We start from the raw sequence: 18,045 nt of genomic DNA, 5'->3' as shown, positions 1-18,045 counted from the left end.
CCACTTTATTTCTTCTGCTCTTTTCTGTCTCTGTCTTCATGTGTGTATCGCTTAGGTATGCTAGCATGGGCACGTCGCATATCCATAGGCGTGAACTGAATTAGAGTTTACGTTTAATAAAGTTCAATCTTTTTTCTTTAAATCTAAGAAAACCTGTTTGGCTAGTTTCTTTGCCTTATAATTGTAAGTTAGTGAACAAGGATTCACTAAGGGGGAGCTAAAAAAAAAACGGTGTTTTTAAAACTAAACCCTGTTACAGTAAGACCAGGTGAAGGCTGAAAGACAACCCTAGACCCCTTTCTCACTGGGTCGTAAGACATATTTAACTATTCTGTCTATTTTTATTGAAAGTCCACTCTGATTTTACTGCCTCAGGCCTACTTCCTTAAAATTCTATTTCAGATTAAAATGCCTTTTTAAGTATCAGAAGACTTGTGGTCATGTTATTTGAGTGACAGATAACATCTATTCAATAATTTTTTTGGTGGCACACAGTGGGAGTGCAGGAAGTGAATCATTTACACTTGTAAGCGAATATGCCAAAATGATGCATCTTACTGTAGTGCTCAGTGTTAGTAGGGTGGTTAAATTTTAATTGGAAACAAAAGTTTTAGCAATAAATGTGATCTGTGGTACAGCAAACCCATTACACAACCGATCCCATGACAATGGAATAGTGAGGAAAATCAACAGGGTTGTGTGTACTGCCATCTGGAGTGACAGTTCTGAATCTTGAGAAGGATGTTGAAATTCATTCAATTCTTTATAATGGCTTTATTTTTAATAGTGCTCCTTCCCTTCTGCTGTAAATAAATACTACAGGATAAGGCTGTGCAATTCCATATCCGAGGTTTCTTTTTAACTGTGGTAGCACTGACCCATATTTATACGAACATACGAAGTAGGAACAGAAGTAGGCCATTCAGCCCCTCTAGCCTGCTCCGCCATTCAATAAGATCATGGTTGATGTGTTTGTGTCTCGAATTCCACACTCCCATATACCGCTGATAACCTTTGATTCCCTTGCCTAACAAGAATCTATCTACCCTTGCCTTAAAATATTCAATGCCCCTACCTCCACCACCTCCTGAGGCAGTGTTCCAAAGTCGCACCACCCTCTGAGAGAAAAAAGTTCTCCTCATCTCTGTCCTAGTTCTGGACTCCCCCACAAGAGGAAACATCCTTTCCACATCCACCTTGTCAAGACTGTTCAGGATCTTATATACTTCAATCAAGTCTCCCCTCACTCTTCCAAACTCCAGTGAAAACAAGACTTGTCTGTCCAACCTTTCCTCATGAGACAAGCTGCACGTTCCAGTAATCAATCCAGTAAACCTCCTCTGAACCGCCTCCAACACATTCACATCCTTCCTTAAATAAGGAGACCAAAACTGCACACAGTATTTTTACTTATTTACTATAATTTCAAGTTTACTGAATAAGGTTGGTCACCTGATTGAAGCTGTCATTTTTATTTTGTTTTTCCCCTTTTGCTCTTCTCCGTTTTTATTCTCTTGGTTCCCTTTTTTTTTTATTAGAGATACAGCACTGAAACAGGCCCTTTGGCCCACCGAGTCTGTGCCGACCATCAACCACCCATTTATACTAATCCCACACTCATGCCATATTCCTACCACATCCCCACCTGTCCCTATATTCCCCTACCACCTACCTATACTAGGCAATTTATAATGGCCAATTTACCTATCAACCTGCAAGTCTTTGGTGGTGGGAGGAAACCGGAGCAACCGGCGAAAACCCACGCAGACACAGGGAGAACTTGCAAACTCCACACAGGCAGTACCCAGAATTGAACCCAGGTCGCTGGAGCTGTGAGGCTGCGGTGCTAACCACTGCGCCACTGTGCCGCCCTCGTGCTGTGGTGCAGTTCCATGGTTTTCAAAGTTTTCCCACTGACTGAAGTGTGATCCCAGACAGTAATTGCTGGCAAAATCAAAACAGGCCCAATCCTATCATCACTGTTTACCAGGGTCACTATACAACAGTTGAGCAGATTTTTTTGTCTCCAGTCAAAGGGAACTAAGAGCAGTTATATTGGCCCTAATGCTATTGCAGCTTAGATCAGCAGAAACCAGGGATCAAAGCTGAGTTCTACCTGGTTTTCATTACTCAAACCATTAGCACTGCATTGTGCTAACTCACTTATCCATCAGTGGAGCTAAACATGTCATTTTAACTGCAATATTGTCTTATAGGGAGGCATGGTGCTGAAAGAACATTCGGTTCCCTAGCAAATGTGTTAATTTTAAATATTTTGCATGTTTCTCCTTTTAGAATTCTCCACATTCCAAAAAATTATTATTTTTTGCTCTAGCATGTAGTGTATGCTCGTATGAAATGTGTGGACTGTCCAACGCATTTCACATGCACTAATTCAACATTTCAGACAACATTTCAGAAGCACATCATTGGATGTAAAGTGATTTGGGATATCCTGAGGTCTTGAAGGCATTCTATCAGTGCAGGTCTGTCTCCAGACAGAAAGAAGACTAACATCCTATCAATCTAGGCAGGATTTGAAGCTCATTCTAGAGCTAAACAGATATCGTCTCATTCATTGCACCTTCCTATTTTTAATGGATTTTTTTCCCCAACTTCAGAATGGGGAACTTAATGTTTTGAGAGTTATAACTATGAATCCATAACCTGCCATTATGTGTTGGTGGAGGAGCTTTACCTTGCTGACCTCTTCCGTGTAGGGTATTGAGTTATGCAAGGCTTTTCCTGATTTTTCTGTGTCATCTTGTAATTTCCACAGTTGCTACGGCAGCACAAAGCCAGTGTTATTCAGAAGTATATAAGGGGCTGGATGGCTCGAAAGAAGTTCGCCAGGATTCGCAAGGCAGTCATCTATCTACAGTGCTGCTACAGGCGGATGAAGGCACGCCGTGAGTTGAAGACACTGAAAATTGAAGCAAAGTCAGTAGAACACTACAAGAAGCTCACCAGCGGAATGGAAAATAAAGTGGTTCAGCTTCAAAGAAAGGTAGATGATCAGGTAAGAATGGCCTCAGTCTAATTTCCAAGTTCACTGTAAATTTAGAATGTGCTAATACACAAAATTGTGGCCAGATAAATAATGCTCCCTTATGCATAAGCAAATAATAATCAGGGTGACTGCTTTACAGTAAATGATTAAGTCAAATTCTAATTTTGGAATAGGATCCTTTTCTGCAATTGTGTCTATTTTTCAGTGGAAACTCCAAATCATTTGTTTGAATAATGAATGTTAATTTTTCTTCCCTTTCCTATCTTTTCTTTAAGGTAAGGTGGGCCAACAATCTCCCTCTGCCTTGACTCAATGACTATTATTGAGTCTGAAGAGTTAGAGCCCAGGATATGTGATGACTCCAAATTTCATCTCTCTACAAAGTTAAATTAATCATCAATAATCACAATGTATTTTCCAAATTTTGTAATTCCAGACCGATAGTACATAGAATACAGCCCAGGGATAACCTCTTGCCTTCATCTGTGCCCATCAACAAAGGTCCTGTTCCATTTTGGTTCTGGTCTCCATTCACAGCCTTCATTCACTCCCACCACCTATGAGACATTGGCAGAGCTGGGATTCAGCATTTTCCCTTCCTATGTTCAGAGAAGAAAGCATTCTTCTCCTCTTCCCCCATGCCTCACCCAAATGAAAGGCTTTATAATAGAACATTTGGTATTGTCTTTACTATTTATGGGAAACTGCTTGACCTCCACTTGATACCTGCTTTAAGCTCTCCTTGTGGGATTCTTTTTAATTCTCTGGATATGGGCTGTGCTGGCAAATCTGGTATTTATTGCTCACCCCTAGTGGCCCTTGAGAGGGTGGCAATGGTGGACCGAGCCTTCTTGAACCGATATCAGAGACAGTCCAAAAGCACCATATTGGAGCATTCCTGAAAGTGACCCTTAAGTAAAACACTGCTTAGGATAGTAACCTTCAGTAAAAAGTTAATGAAAACCTTGATCCAGCTTGAATAGTGGATAGAAAACTCCCAAGTTTTTGTAGTAATATTTTGAAATTTTCTCAATAGGGAAGCACCCACTTAGGTTATCTTAGAGAAACATGGACCCATCAGCATGTCTTTGTGTATATGTGAAACCCAGTGAAGTGCATGTTGCTTATCTATTAGGTTGACCCATGCTTGTGATCCTTTCCATAGAACAAGGAGCACAAGGCGTTGACCGAGCAGCTAACGGCAGTGACCTCGGCACAAGCTACCGAAATCAATAAACTTAACAAGGAATTAGACCGATGGCGGGAACAGCAGGGAGATGAGAACCGAGCAACCAGTTTACAGGAGGAGATTGAGAGACTCCGCAAGGAACTTGACAAATCCCAGACAGAACACAAAATCCTGGTGGACAGCTACACCATAGAGAAAGCAGAACTTCAGCAGGTAACCAACACCTGGGAGTAATGTTAAACCAGTTAATAATGGAAAAATATTTTATTGACCAATTCTAGGTAATTCCTTTTGAAAAATAATGTTGGCTTGACTTGCCTCAATATTTGTTGGCTTCGTTGGATAAGAAATTAAAATGCATATTATGGTTGATTGTTTATTCTACCAAAGTTAGATGTACCAGGAAATGATTGTGACCTTTATACTTATTCAGTGCTCATATTCTGAGTATGACCTGGATCCCATTGGCTTAGACACTGATGGAAACCCAAATTTTGTTTTATCAACATACGGATGGAGAAGTTTGTGCACACTTCATCCTGCGTAAAATTATTACTGTGAGCTTTCCTTGGAGCTTCCCTTTAAAAGCCTCAGTGCGCTCGTATTGTGATGAATTATTTACTTGATACCACAGGTCACTGGTCCTTTTTGCTTGGGATTTCTGAAAGTGTGCACATACAACTATCCACAAGAAAAACTAAGTTTATTATAGGAATCACAGCACAGGAAGAGGCCAGGCTGCCCACCACATCTGTGCTGGTGCTAGTTCCTCAACCAGAGCTATCTACATTTCACTTCACCGTTCCTTTCCACATTCTTATTTAGAATTTTACTTTACATTCTAAATGCATTTCTAGTCTCTGCCTTAGTAGTCACTTGGCATAAATCATTCCATGTTCTAATACTCTATTGTGGAGCTCATTGGAACTCTTCTAAACTCCCCTCTATTCCTCCAGTGATATCTCTGAATTTATACTCTCTTTCCATTGATTCACCAACTCCTGGAAACAATCTTTCTCTAAACCTTTCATTGTACAAAAAATCTTTTCCGTCCCTTCTCTTTATTGAAGGAAAATTCAAGCCTTTCTTCATAACTATAATCTTTCATTCTTGTTATTGTAATGAATCTTTGCTGTTTGGCTCTAATACCGGATTCTAGGATTTTTTTGGATTAAAACTTAGGATACTTTTATTTTTTTTTAAAACTGAAAAGGATTTCAGTGGACATTGAGACAATATGGAAATAGCTGAGTTTTTTGGATGTTTTGAAAGGAACTTCAACAAAGCTGAACTGGTAAACAAGGACTGGAATGCAGGTAATTTCAAGGAAACCAGCAGGGAGTTGACCTCAGAGCTACCCTCTGTTATGACAAGAGAGAATTCATGATTGGGCATGCAACTTGTTTATGAAAGGTTTTGATTTCAATTTTGAACTGTAAGAAGGCCAGTGGCATTTGAAATTTGATTTTGACCTGCCTGGAGATGCGAGTCCCTTGCAGTCAGAAAGGGGAGAATTTATAATGGGGAACAAAGAAATGGCAGACCAATTAAATACATACTTTGGTTCTGTCTTCACAAAGGAGGACACAATTACCTCCCAGAAATGTTGGGGAACATAGGGTCTAGTGAGAAGAAGGAACTGTATGAAATCAGTATTTGTATAAAATCAGTAATTAGTAGGGAAATGGTGTTAGGGAAATTGTTGGGATTGAAGGCAGATAAATCCCCAGGGCCTGATAATCTACATCCCAGAGTACTTAAGGAAGTGGCCCTAGAAATAGTAGATGCATTGGTGGTCATTTTTCAAAATTCTATAGACTGGAACGGTTCCAACGATTGGAGGGTAGCTAATGTAACCCCACTATTTAAAAAAGGAGGTAGAGAGAAAATAGGGAGTTATAGTCCGGTTAGCCTGACATAGTAGTGGGGAAAATGCTAGAGTCTATTATAAAAGATGTAATAGCAGAGCACTTGGAAAACAATGACAGGATCGGACAAAGTCAACATGGATTTATGAAAGGGAAATCATGCTTGATAAATCTATTGGAATTTTTTGAGGATGTAACTGGTAGAATAGATAAGGGAGAACCAGTGGATGTGGTGTATTTGGACTTTCAGGAAGCTTTCAATAAGGTCCCACATAAGACATTAGCGTGCAAAATTAAAGCACATGGGATTGGAAGTAAGATACTGACATGGGTTGAGAACTGGTTGACAGACAGGAAACAAAGAGTAGGAATAAACGGGTCTTTTTCCAAGTGGCAGACAGTGACTAGTGACGCAGGGATCAGTGCTAGGACCCCAGCTATTCACAATATATATTAATGATATAGATGAGGGAATTAAATGTAATATATCCAAGATTGCAGATGACACAAAGCTGAGTGGGAGTGTGAGCTGTGAGGAGGATGCAGAGAAGCTCCAGTGTGATTTGGACAGGTTGAGTGAGTGGGAAAATACATGGCAGATGCAGGATAATGTGGATAAATGTGAGGTTATCCACTTTGGTGGCAAAAACAGAAAGGCAGATTATTATCTGAACAGCGATAGATTGGGCAAGGGGGAGGTGCAGCGAGACCTGGGTGTCCTTGTGCACCCAGTTGCTGAAAGTAAGCATGCAGGTGCAGCAGGCAGTTAAGAAGGCAAATGGTATGTTGGCCTTCATAGCGAGAGGATTTGAGTACAGAAGCAAGGATGTCTTGCTGTAATTATACAAGGCCTTGGTGAGACCACATCTGGAGTATTGTGTGCAGTTTTGGTCTCCTTATCTGAGGAAGGATGTTCTTGTTATGGAGGGAGTGCAGCGAAGGTTCACCAGACTGATTCCTGGGATGGCAGGACTGGCGTATGAGGTGAGATTGGGTCGATTAGGATTGTATTCGCTAGAGTTTAGAAGAATGAAAGGGGATCTCATAGAACCCTACAAAATTCTAACAGGACTGGACAGACTAGATGCAGGAAGGATGTTCCCGATGGCGGGGGAGTCCAGGACCAGGGGTCACAGTCTAAGGATAAGGGGTAAGCCATTTAGGACTGAGATGAGGAGAGATTTCTTCACCCAGAGAATGGTGAACCTGTGGAATTCTCGACCACGGAAAGCAGTTGAGGCCAAATCATTAAATATACTCAAAGAGTTCAATCTAGTTCTTAGGGCTAAAGGGATCAAGGGATACGGGGAGAAAGCGGGAACAGGTTACTGAGTTTGGATGATCATCCATGATCTTATTGAATGGCGGAGTAGGCTCGAAGGGCTGAATAGCCTACTCCTGCTTCAATGTTTCTATGAGATCAGAAGAAGTCCCAGAAAACTTATTACCTCTCTGTAAAGGAAACCTGCATGTCTTGAGAAGAAACCCTGTATTTCAAATGTGTCAGATTTCTATTGCCTCCTGTCTCTGAAGAAGCCCTCAAGCTATACGGTTGCCTCATGGGTTTAAGAAACCCAGAATATTGGAAGAAATCTTTTACTGCTGTACTGCTGCTATAAGACCTAAGAAGATCCTTGTTGATGCACACCTGATGGAAGACCTTATGTGAAGCCTACTACTGTTGAAGTTCTTTGACTGCCTACCCATCGCAGACTGTTCCTCAACCTCGCCTGAAAAGACTTTGAGTGGCATCTAACTATTCGACTTTGGGACACCTCGCCAAACCGAAGAACTTCTTTCCAGATTGTGACATCCTAAGTTTTTATTATTCTTTTCATTCCTATGAAACTGCAGTAAACAAAAATCCATTTTCCCCCCCCCCATGGTTGACCATTTTTTTTGGATGTATGTGTGTGTGCGTGAGGGCTAGGGAAAATAAGGAGTTTTAAGATCTCAATTCGTACAGATTTACTTCATTATTGGTTAAGAATTGGTTTTATAATCAGTTAATTTTTGTTGATTAAAGAAACCTGGTTGGTGTGCTTTGTTCTGGGGACAAGTAGAGTAATTGGCTGTTTCGGTAAGTGGGAAAATTTTATTGATATGCTGTGACCTGTGGAAAAGTGGGCCTGAATTAACAGTGCACTCCTCCCGCCTTGGTCATAACATACCCTTCCCAAAAGGGAATGCCAAGAACTGTGCACAGTACTGAGGCCTGACCAATTGCCTTTCTTTTATATTCAATGCCCATTTATATAAAACTCATCACCCTGTTTGCTGTTTTATGGTCTTTCCCATACTGCAAGGCCATCTGGATTGAAATTCCTAATGAAAGGACCTAATCCCTATTAAATTGTTTTGAAATCCTCTAACTACTTTTATGTTCCTATTTTAAATACTGTTACCCTACCAGGAGAAATTATTCCTGGCTTGGAAGGCAAAATTGTCATAGGCTGTAAAATCTGCAAATGAGGGATAAAATCATTTTTTCCCTCTTGGAAAATAAATCTCGTGCCATCAGCATTTAATTCTACTTCAGTAATTTCTAAATCCACCATCACTGCAAACTGCAGTTCTGTGTATGTCAGTTTTATTTTTCCCTCTTGTAATAAAAGAGTTGAGTATAGAGCTGTGTCAACATTTGTGAAGTTGTTAGTCAGCACGTTGCCTAGTTTTCTAGGCTAGCATGTATGAGCAGCTTTCTTAAATTAAGATTATGACTCATCAGGGCAGTGTAGAGGGGAGACTGAATGCTGTATCTAACCGGCACTGCATTTGACCTGAAAGTGACATGGTGCAAAAAGTGGAAATACATTCCATTCCCCAACACTCACGTACATGAGCAAAAAAAAAAATCTGAAAAGAGGAGCCTCCAAGGTAGTAAACCTTGCCGCAAATATACTGAGGTCTTGCAGCGTCATTTACATACCACGGTGTTGCTTGCCTCAGCAGTTGATTCAGATCATCTTAATTAATGCTGCTGTAAACAGGACCAAATATGCTTTGCATATATATTATCTGTGGAAGGGAAATCAATTATGGCATCATATCCATGTGCAAAGTGTGGTGTTTCTGTGGACTACTGATAAGCTGTAGGAAATTCAGTTAATCTATGTCTGCTTAGTACTATTATGTCTGTGAATGATAGCAACTGAGTCACAGTGGTAACTTCTGCACTTGCTCCATCTGAGTGGTGCAGTGATTAACATAGGAAAAGGAGTAGGCCATTTAGCCCCTCAAGTCTGTTTCACCATTCAATGAGATCATGGCTAATCTATTACCTACTCCGTATATCTGCCTTTGCCCCATATCCTTTAATACCATTGGCTAGTAAATATCTATCAATCTTAGTTTTCAAATTAATAATTGACCTAGCATCCAATGCTGTTTGTAAAAGAGAGTTTTAAAATTCTACTGCCCTTTGTATGTAGAAGTGCCTCCCAACTTCACGTTTGAAAAACCTGGCTCTAACTTTTAGAATATGCCCACAAGTCCTAGACTCCCCAACCAACAGCAATGGTCTCTCTCTATCTACCCCACAGTTCTCCTTCATGACTTGAAAATTTCAACAAACCTTTTAAATTCCAGGGAATCCAATCCTCGTTTGTGTAACCACCCCTCATAATTTAACCCTTGCAGTCCAGGAATCATTCTGATAAATGTTACGACCAAGGAGAGAGAAATGCACTGTTAGTTCAGTCCCACTTCTCCACAGCATATCATTAAATTTTCCCACCGACCGAAGAATGGCCAATTACTTTATTTGTCCCCCAGAATAAAGCACACCAACCCAGTTATCTTTAAGCAGCAACAACATTACTTATTAGAAAAAAAATAAGTCTTAATCACTAATGAGATAAATCTATATATATATATATATATATATTTATGAAAAGCTGCTTATTTCCCTCGCCCTCATGCACACACACATTTTTTAAAAATGGTTAACCAGGTAAAAAAAAAGGATTTTGGCTTACAGCTGTTTCGTAGGAATAAAAAAAATAAAATAATTCCGTTTGTCACATTCTGGTAGAAAATTCTTTGGTTGGGTGAGGTGTCCCAGAGTCGATTAGTCAGATGCCACTCAAAGTCTCTCCAGGCCAGGTTGATAAACAGTCTGTGATGGGTAGGTGTTCAAGGCAATTCGGCTAAAGCAAGCATCATATAGGTCTTTCAACAGGGGTGTAGCAACAGGTCTGCTTAGGATTCACAGCAGCAGTATAGTAGCAGAAGCTTTCTTCAGGTTCTAGGATTTCCCAAAACACAGGAGGTAACAGGAACCACACTGGATGCAGGAATTCTTCAGAGACAGGAGGCAACAGCAATCTGCCACCTTTCAAATGCATGATTTATTTTCAAGAGATGCAGGTTTCCTTTACAGAGCGAGGTCTTTTTCTGGGTTTTCCACTTTGATCTCCAGGCAGGTCAAAAAAACAAATTTCAAATGCCTGCTCTTTGTCTAAATCACTGGTTTTTAAAAGGGTCAAAAGTGAAAGTAAATCTTCTTAAGCAGATTGCATGACCAGACACAGAGTCTCCCGTCATTCAAAGTGTTGCTCTGAGGAGGCCAAAACCCCTGGCTGGCTTCCTTGAAACTGCTTGCTTTCCTATTCTTGTATACCAAGTCAACATCCAAAAATTTCAGCTAATTGCAGGTGTCCATGTCCACTGAAAATCCTTTTTTCAGTTTTTTTAAACACACAGAATTCTAAGATTTTAGTTTTAAAAAAACACCCTTTTAACATAAATCTATGCTGCACTCCTTCCAAAGCCAATTTATCCTTCCTAAGTTGTGGTGCCAGAACTGATAGTTTATGTGTAATGGAAACCTGATTGGAGTGCTTTGAAAAGGAAGTAGTAAGAGTTGAAATTAAGGTCATGGGACAGAGGGACCCTTGGTTTTATATCTCATATGCAAGGCGGCACCCATGATAGTACAGCACTCCCTCAGTATTGCACTCAAATATCAGGACCAATCTTAATGTCTTGGTTCAATGATAATGGAGTTGTAGGGGATGTGTCAGGCTGTGAGGCTACAAATTATGATAGTATATAATTCTGCTACAGCTGACGATTAACAGTGTCTTGTGGATGCCCAGTTTTGGGCTGCTGGATCACCCGACTTGACATATGATGCACAATAGAGAGTGCCTTTACTGTGAAGGAAGCTATTCAGCTGAGTACTAATGGGAAGTTCTGTTGGAGCCAATCATGATCTTGTTCCAATCGGACACACACACGCGTACACACACACATACACATATCCAACTAAAATAAAAGCAAAATACTGCAGATGCTGGAAATACTCAGCAGGTCTGGCAGCGTCTGTGGAGAGAGAAACAGAGTTAATGTTTCAGATCTGTGGCCTTTCATCAGAACTGGCAAAGGTTAGAATTGTAATCGGTTTTAATCATGCGAAGTGGGAGGGAGGGAAAGAGAAAGAAGAGAAGGTGTGTGATAGAGCAGATGGCAGAGAGATTCAATGGCAAAGATGTCATGGGACAAAGGCAAAGGGAATGCTATTGGTTTGGCGAAAGACAAAGCATTAGTGCAGAGAGAGTGTTAATGACAGAATAATAAACAGCTCTGTCCGAAAGCACAAACATGAAAAACCAAGTTTAAGACAGGCACATGGTTAAGAAGTAAAACAAAATAATAATAAAAAAAGGCCAGTCATGCTGTGAAATTGTTGAACTCAGTGTTGAATCCAGAAGGCTGTAGAGTGCCTAATTGGAAGATGAGATGCTGTCCCTTGAGCTTGTGTTGATGTTCACTGGAGCACTACAGAAAGCCAAGGACAGAAATGTGGGCGTGAGAGCAGGGTGGTGAAATGACAAGCTTGTGGACTAAATGGAGGTGTGCTGCAAGCGGTCACCCAATCTACGTTTGTTCTCCCCAGTGTAGAGGCGACCACGTTGTGGGCAGCGAATACAGTATACTAAGAAGTACAAGTAAATCGCTGCTTCACTTGGAAGGAGTGTTTGTGGCCTTGGATGGTGAGGAGAGAGAAGGAAAAAGGACAGGTATTCCACTTCCTGCAATTGCATTGGAAGGGGACGAGCTGTCAGGGGTAATGACCTTTATGTCGTCATTGTCGACAGGAATAGTGCTGGAAGACTGGAGGATAGCAAATGTTGTCCCCTTGTTCAAGAAGGGGAGTAGAGACAGCCCTGGTAATTATAGACCTGTGAGCTTACTTCGGTTGTGGGTAAAATGTTGGAAAAGGTTATAAGAGACAGGATTTATAATCATCTTGAAAAGAATAAGTTCATTAGCGATAGTCAGCACGGTTTTGTGACGGGTAGGTCGTGCCTCACAAACCTTATTGAGTTTTTCGAGAAGGTGACCAAACAGGTGGATGAGGGTAAAGCAGTGGATGTGGTGTATATGGATTTCAGTAAGGCGTTTGATAAGGTTCCCCATGGTAGGCTATTGCAGAAAATACAAAAGTATGGGGTTGAAGGTGATTTAGAGCTTTGGATCAGAAATTGGCTAGCTGAAAGAAGACAGAGGGTGGTGGTTGATGGCAAATGTTCATCCTGGAGTTTAGTTACTAGTGGTGCACCGCAAGAATCTGTTTTGGGGCCACTGCTGTTTGTCATTTTTATAAATTACCTGGAAGAGGGTGTAGAAGGGTGGGTTAATAAATTTGCGGATGACACGAAGGTCGGTGGAGTTGTGGTTAGTGTCGAAGGGTGTTGTAGGGTACAGAGGGACATAGATAGGCTGCAGAGCTGGGCTGAGAGATGGCAAATGGAGTTTAATGCGGAAAAATGCGAGGTGATTCACTTTGGAAGGAGTAACAGGAATGCAGAGTACTGGGCTAATGGGAAGATTCTTGGTAGTGTAGATGAACAGAGAGATCTTGGTGTCCAGGTGCATAAATCCCTGAAGGTTGCTACCCAGGTTAATAGGGCTGTTAAGAAGGCATATGGTGTGTTAGCTTTTATTAGTAGGGGGATCGAGTTTCGGAGCCACGAGGTCATGCTGCAGCTGTACAAAACTCTGGTGAGACCGCACCTGGAGTATTGCGTGCAGTTCTGGTCACCGCATTATAGGAAGGATGTGGAAGCTATGGAAAGGGTGCAGAGGAGATTTACTAGGATGTTGCCTGGTATGGAGGGAAGGTCTTACGAGGAAAGGCTGAGGGACTTGAGGTTGTTTTCGTTGGAGAGAAGGAGGAGGAGAGGTGACTTAATAGAGACATATAAGATAATCACAGGGTTAGATAGGGTGGATAGTGAGAGTCCTTTTCCTCGGATGGTGATGGCAAACACGAGGGGACATAGCTTTAAGTTGAGGGGTGATAGATATAGGACAGATGTCAGAGGTAGTTTCTTTACTCAGAGTGTAGTAGGGGCGTGGAACGCCCTGCCTGCAAAAGTAGTAGACTGCCAACTTTAAGGGCATTTAAGTGGTCATTGGATAGACATATGGATGAAAATGGAATAGTGTAGGTCAGATGGTTTCACAGGTCGGAGCAACATCGAGGGCCGAAGGGCCTGTACTGCGCTGTAATGTTCTAATTCTAATTCACTAGTATTCATTATAAGCCGACCGACTCCCATGGCTACCTTGACTACACTTCCTCACACCCTGCTTCTTGTAAGGACTCCACCCCATTCTTCCAGTTTCTCCATCTCTGACTGTTATGATGCAACCTTCCACAACAGCGCTTCCGACATGTCTTCCTTTTTCCTCAACCGAGGATTCCCCCCCCACTGGAGTCGCTCAGTTACACACAGCGTAATGTGCTTACTAATTGAGGCATTAGGCAAGTATTTTCCTGACATTTTATTCAAATTGGAATAACAGACTTTTAAGTTGCATTTTTGAGGAGTTTTGTGCTTACCAGTGCCACACTGGTAATACTCTTCTGTTTTTATTTATCTTTCCTTACTTCAGATTATTTTTTTCTCTAGCTTTGTTGATGTTATAGCTCCTCCAGTGGCCATACTTGAGTATCTGTAACTGAAACATTGCACCAAAAGTTGTCAATCTTTCCACATCTGGATCTCAATTTACTAGAAAACAAGGCCTTTGGACTTGCTTTTCACCTGGAGGTCAAAGCTGGTCCAACTTCCAACAAGGACAGTAGTACCAGGGTGAAAGAAGGTTGTGTGAAAGTCTTTATTTTTTCAAGGGAAAAAAAAATAGAAATTATTTTTTCTATTTCCATTCCTGCATTTATGCCCCCTAGTTTTGGATTCATCCATGAGTGGAAACATCTTCTCTACCTCTACCCTATCGAATTTTCATAATTTTATAGACCTCAATTAGGTCACCTCTCCGTTCATTTCTAGAGAAAACAGCCCAGTGTATTAAACCTTTTTGAATTGAATTTTCTCCTGTTTAGCCTGAGGAGGTGTAGCTCCTTTACCATTTTTCCAGTTGAAGTCAACTAATTCAGCAGAGTCCAAGATTTTTTCCATCGTGATGTGGGTATTGCTGGCAGGGCCACATTATTGGCCATCCCTAGTTTCCCTCGGAAAGTGGTAATGAACCTTCTTGTTGAGTAGCAGTTGTTTGTACAATTTGACTGGCTTGCTAGGTCAATTCAAAGGGTATTAAGAGTCAAACACATCGAGTAGACTGGAGCCACACACAGACTAGATGAGTAGGGAGGCAGATTTCTTTCCCAGAGGAACTTGGCAAATCAACTGGGTTTTTACAACAATCAGGCTGCTTTCATGGCCAAATTTTTCTGTGCTAGATTTATTGAATTCAATTTTACAATTTGTCATGGTGGAATTTAAACTCTCAACCATTGTTCCAGTACCATAACCACTGCAATACCGTACAACAGTATGTTTATAAACAGGCATTAGAGAAGCTAAATTAAACAGATTAACAAATACAGATAAGAGAGGTTTATATCCACATTTTGAGGTGCTAAGTAGAGGCCTGCTTTAGGTTTGGAAAAAGAACGCAACCAAACCACAGTGGGCCCGAGCCCAATCCGGCCCGAGTCCCTCCGATTTTGCCCGGAGCCCGACCTGACCCGAACCCGTCACTACTCGGCCTAACCCGACCATCCCTTCACTTGCCTTCCTGACACCGAAACTGCAAGAAGCTGCAGCGCATGCGTGATGACATCACTCGCGCACTGCGCAGACTCAGTTTCGTCCCAGACTCCCAGCTCAGGTAAGTTTTTTTTTATTTTTTTTATTTTTAATACTTACTGGCAGAGCACTTACCATGTGTGGCCGGCCCCGGAAGATGGGCCCAACCCGACCCGAACCCGACACATGTTGTCAGGTCCCGTCGGGTTCGGGTCGGGTAGCAGGCCTCTAGTGCTAAGTAAATGACCTCCGCTGAGAAACCTGAGTTATGAGCTTTGTTTCATCTCACAGGTAGGGGGCTGCCTTTATGATGAATAAAGGCAACTGAAGCCAAATTTGGTAGATGCCATATAATCAGTAACATGGTGTTCCATATAAAGCATAAAGGTCACCTGTGACTCCTCAGTCAGACTACATACAGCCAATTATGGCAATGCCAACATTGCAATATTTTGTTGAAGAATTTTGCACCAATGGTCATTATCAAGCTAAAGGCAATTACTGCGGTTGCCTTCAGAGACAATTGCAATGTTTTATTGCTGAATACTTAATAAAGTGAAGAAAGACAATTTTCTCTCAGATTTTTGGAGCTTTCTATTCTCCCAAATTAGTGTCAGAGTGAAAAATCTCTACAATAAAAGTCAAAGTGTGTTTAAAAATTGGATCTCTGAAATCCTTCTGATGGAATTGCATTGAATAAATATGCCATAATTTCTTCTAAAATGCAGCAGGAAGGTCCTATTTAACCCTCTACTTACAAAAATGATAATTTTTAAGAACAGGAAAATGCCATTGGTGCCATCTGTTTTGGCCTTAACTTCATCTAACCGCCTTCTCATCTCAATCCCCTCGAATTCCAATATCACCTCCAATGTGTGAACTCATTTAAGTTGTCTGTTCTGATGGCCTTCAGAGATAACTCAATCAATGTATTCTCTCATTTTAGTTTCACTTTTCTCCCAAATTTTATCCCCTAATCTAGTGTTTCCATTTGTGGGGATGTCCAAAACTAGAGGCCATAAATAGTCACTCATGGATCCAATAAGGAATTCAGGAGTAACTGCTTCACTCAGACTGGTGAGAATGTGAAACTTGTTGCCACGTAGCGAGGATTTTTTTTCATTCTATCATAGGCGTCATTGGCAAGGCCAGCATTTGTTGCCCATCCCTAATTGCCCTTGAGAATGTTGTGGTGAGCCACCACCTTAATCTCCTGCAGTCCATGTGGGGTAGATATACCCACTGTGCTGTTAGGAAGGCAGTTCCAGGATTTTGACCCAGCGACAGTGAAGGAGCAGAGTTATATTTCCAGGTCAGGATGGTATGTGGCTTGGAGGGGAACTTGCAGGTGGTGGTGTTCCCACGCGTCTGCTTTCCTTGTTCTTCTAGGTGGAAGAGGTCGCGCGTTTGGAAGGTGCCTTCAAAGGAGGCGTGATGAATTGCTGCACTGCATCTTGCAGATGGTACACACTGAAGCCACTGTGCATCGGTGGTGGAGGGAGTGAATTTTTAAGCCGGTGGATGGGGTGCCGATCAAGCTTCCAGGGTGTTGGAGCTGGGCAAGTGGAGAGCATTTCGTCACACTCCTGACTTGTGCCTTGTAGATGGTGGACAGGAATTTGGGGAGATAGGTGGTGGGTTACTCGCCGCAGAATTCCCAGCCTCTGATCTACTCTTTTTTTTAAACATAGAACATACAGCACAGAACAGGCCCTTCGGCCCACAATGTTGTGCCGATCCTTTGTCCTCTGTCAAGGACAATTTAATCTATACCCCATCATTCTCCTTTATCCATATACCTATCCAAAAGCCTTTTGAAAGTCCCTAAAGTTTCTGACTCAACAACTTCCCCGGGCAAGGCATTCCATGCCTCGACCACTCTCTGGGTAAAGAACCTTCCCCTGACATCCCCCTTATATCTCCCACCCTTCACCTTAAATTTATGACCCCTTGTAACGCTTTGCTCCACCCGGGGAAAGAGTTTCTGACTGTCTACCCTATCTATTCCCCTGATCATCTTATAAACCTCTATCATGTCACCCCTCATCCTTCTCCTTTCTAATGAGAAGAGGCCTAGAATGTTCAGCCTTTCCTCGTAAGACTTATTCTCCATTCCAGGCAACATCCTGGTAAATCTCCTCTGCACCCTCTCCAAGGCTTCCACATCCTTCCTAAAATGAGGCGACCAGAACTGCACACAGTACTCCAAATGAGGCCTTACCAAGGTCCTGTACAGCTGCATCATCACCTCACGGCTCTTAAATTCAATCCCTCTGCTAATGAACGCTAACACCCCATATGCCTTCTTCACAGCCCTATCCACTTGAGTTGCAACTTTCAATGATCTATGCACATAGACCCCAAGGTCTCTCTGCTCCTCCACATGCCCAAGAACCCTACCGTTAACCCAGTATTTTGCATTCATGTTTGTCCTTCCAAAATGGACGACCTCACACTTTTCAGGGTTAAACTCCATCTGCCACTTTTCAGCCCAGCACTGCAACCTATCCAAGTCCCTTTGCAGACGACAATAGCCCTCCTCGGTATCCACAACTCCACCAACCTTTGTATCATCTGCAAATTTACTGACCCACCCTTCGACTTCCTCATCCAAGTCGTTAATAAAAATCACAAACAGGAGAGGACCCAGAACTGATCCCTGCGGCACGCCACTGGTAACTGGGCTCCAGGCTGAGTATTTACCATCTAAGACCACTCTCTGCCTTCTATCAGTTAGCCAATTCTTAATCCAACTGGCCACATTCCCCACTATCCCATGCCTCCTGACTTTCTCCATAAGTCTACCATGGGGGACCTTATCAAATGCCTTACTAAAATCCATGTACACCACATCCACTGGTTTACCCTCATCCACTTGCTTGGTCACCTGCTCAAAGAATTCAATCAGGCTTGTGA

The 18,045-nt window shown here is 41.9% G+C and overlaps 1 protein-coding gene across 1 annotated transcript in view; it reads left to right on the top strand.

The window, feature by feature from the left end:
* myo5b (myosin VB) overlaps positions 1–18,045 on the top strand; it is a 398,451-nt gene that overhangs the window by 306,128 nt on the left and 74,278 nt on the right. Inside the window, exons 21-22 of the mRNA XM_068030536.1 lie at positions 2,780–3,019; positions 4,176–4,412. Of these exons, the coding sequence (XP_067886637.1) occupies positions 2,780–3,019; positions 4,176–4,412 (477 nt within the window). The remainder of the gene's footprint in view (positions 1–2,779; positions 3,020–4,175; positions 4,413–18,045) is intronic.

This window comes from Heterodontus francisci, chromosome 1 (assembly GCF_036365525.1).
Source record: "Heterodontus francisci isolate sHetFra1 chromosome 1, sHetFra1.hap1, whole genome shotgun sequence".
In the NCBI taxonomy this organism is placed as follows: domain Eukaryota; kingdom Metazoa; phylum Chordata; class Chondrichthyes; order Heterodontiformes; family Heterodontidae; genus Heterodontus; species Heterodontus francisci.
The sequence above is the reverse complement of the archived record's forward strand: the minus strand, read 5'-3'. Positions and strand labels throughout refer to the sequence as shown.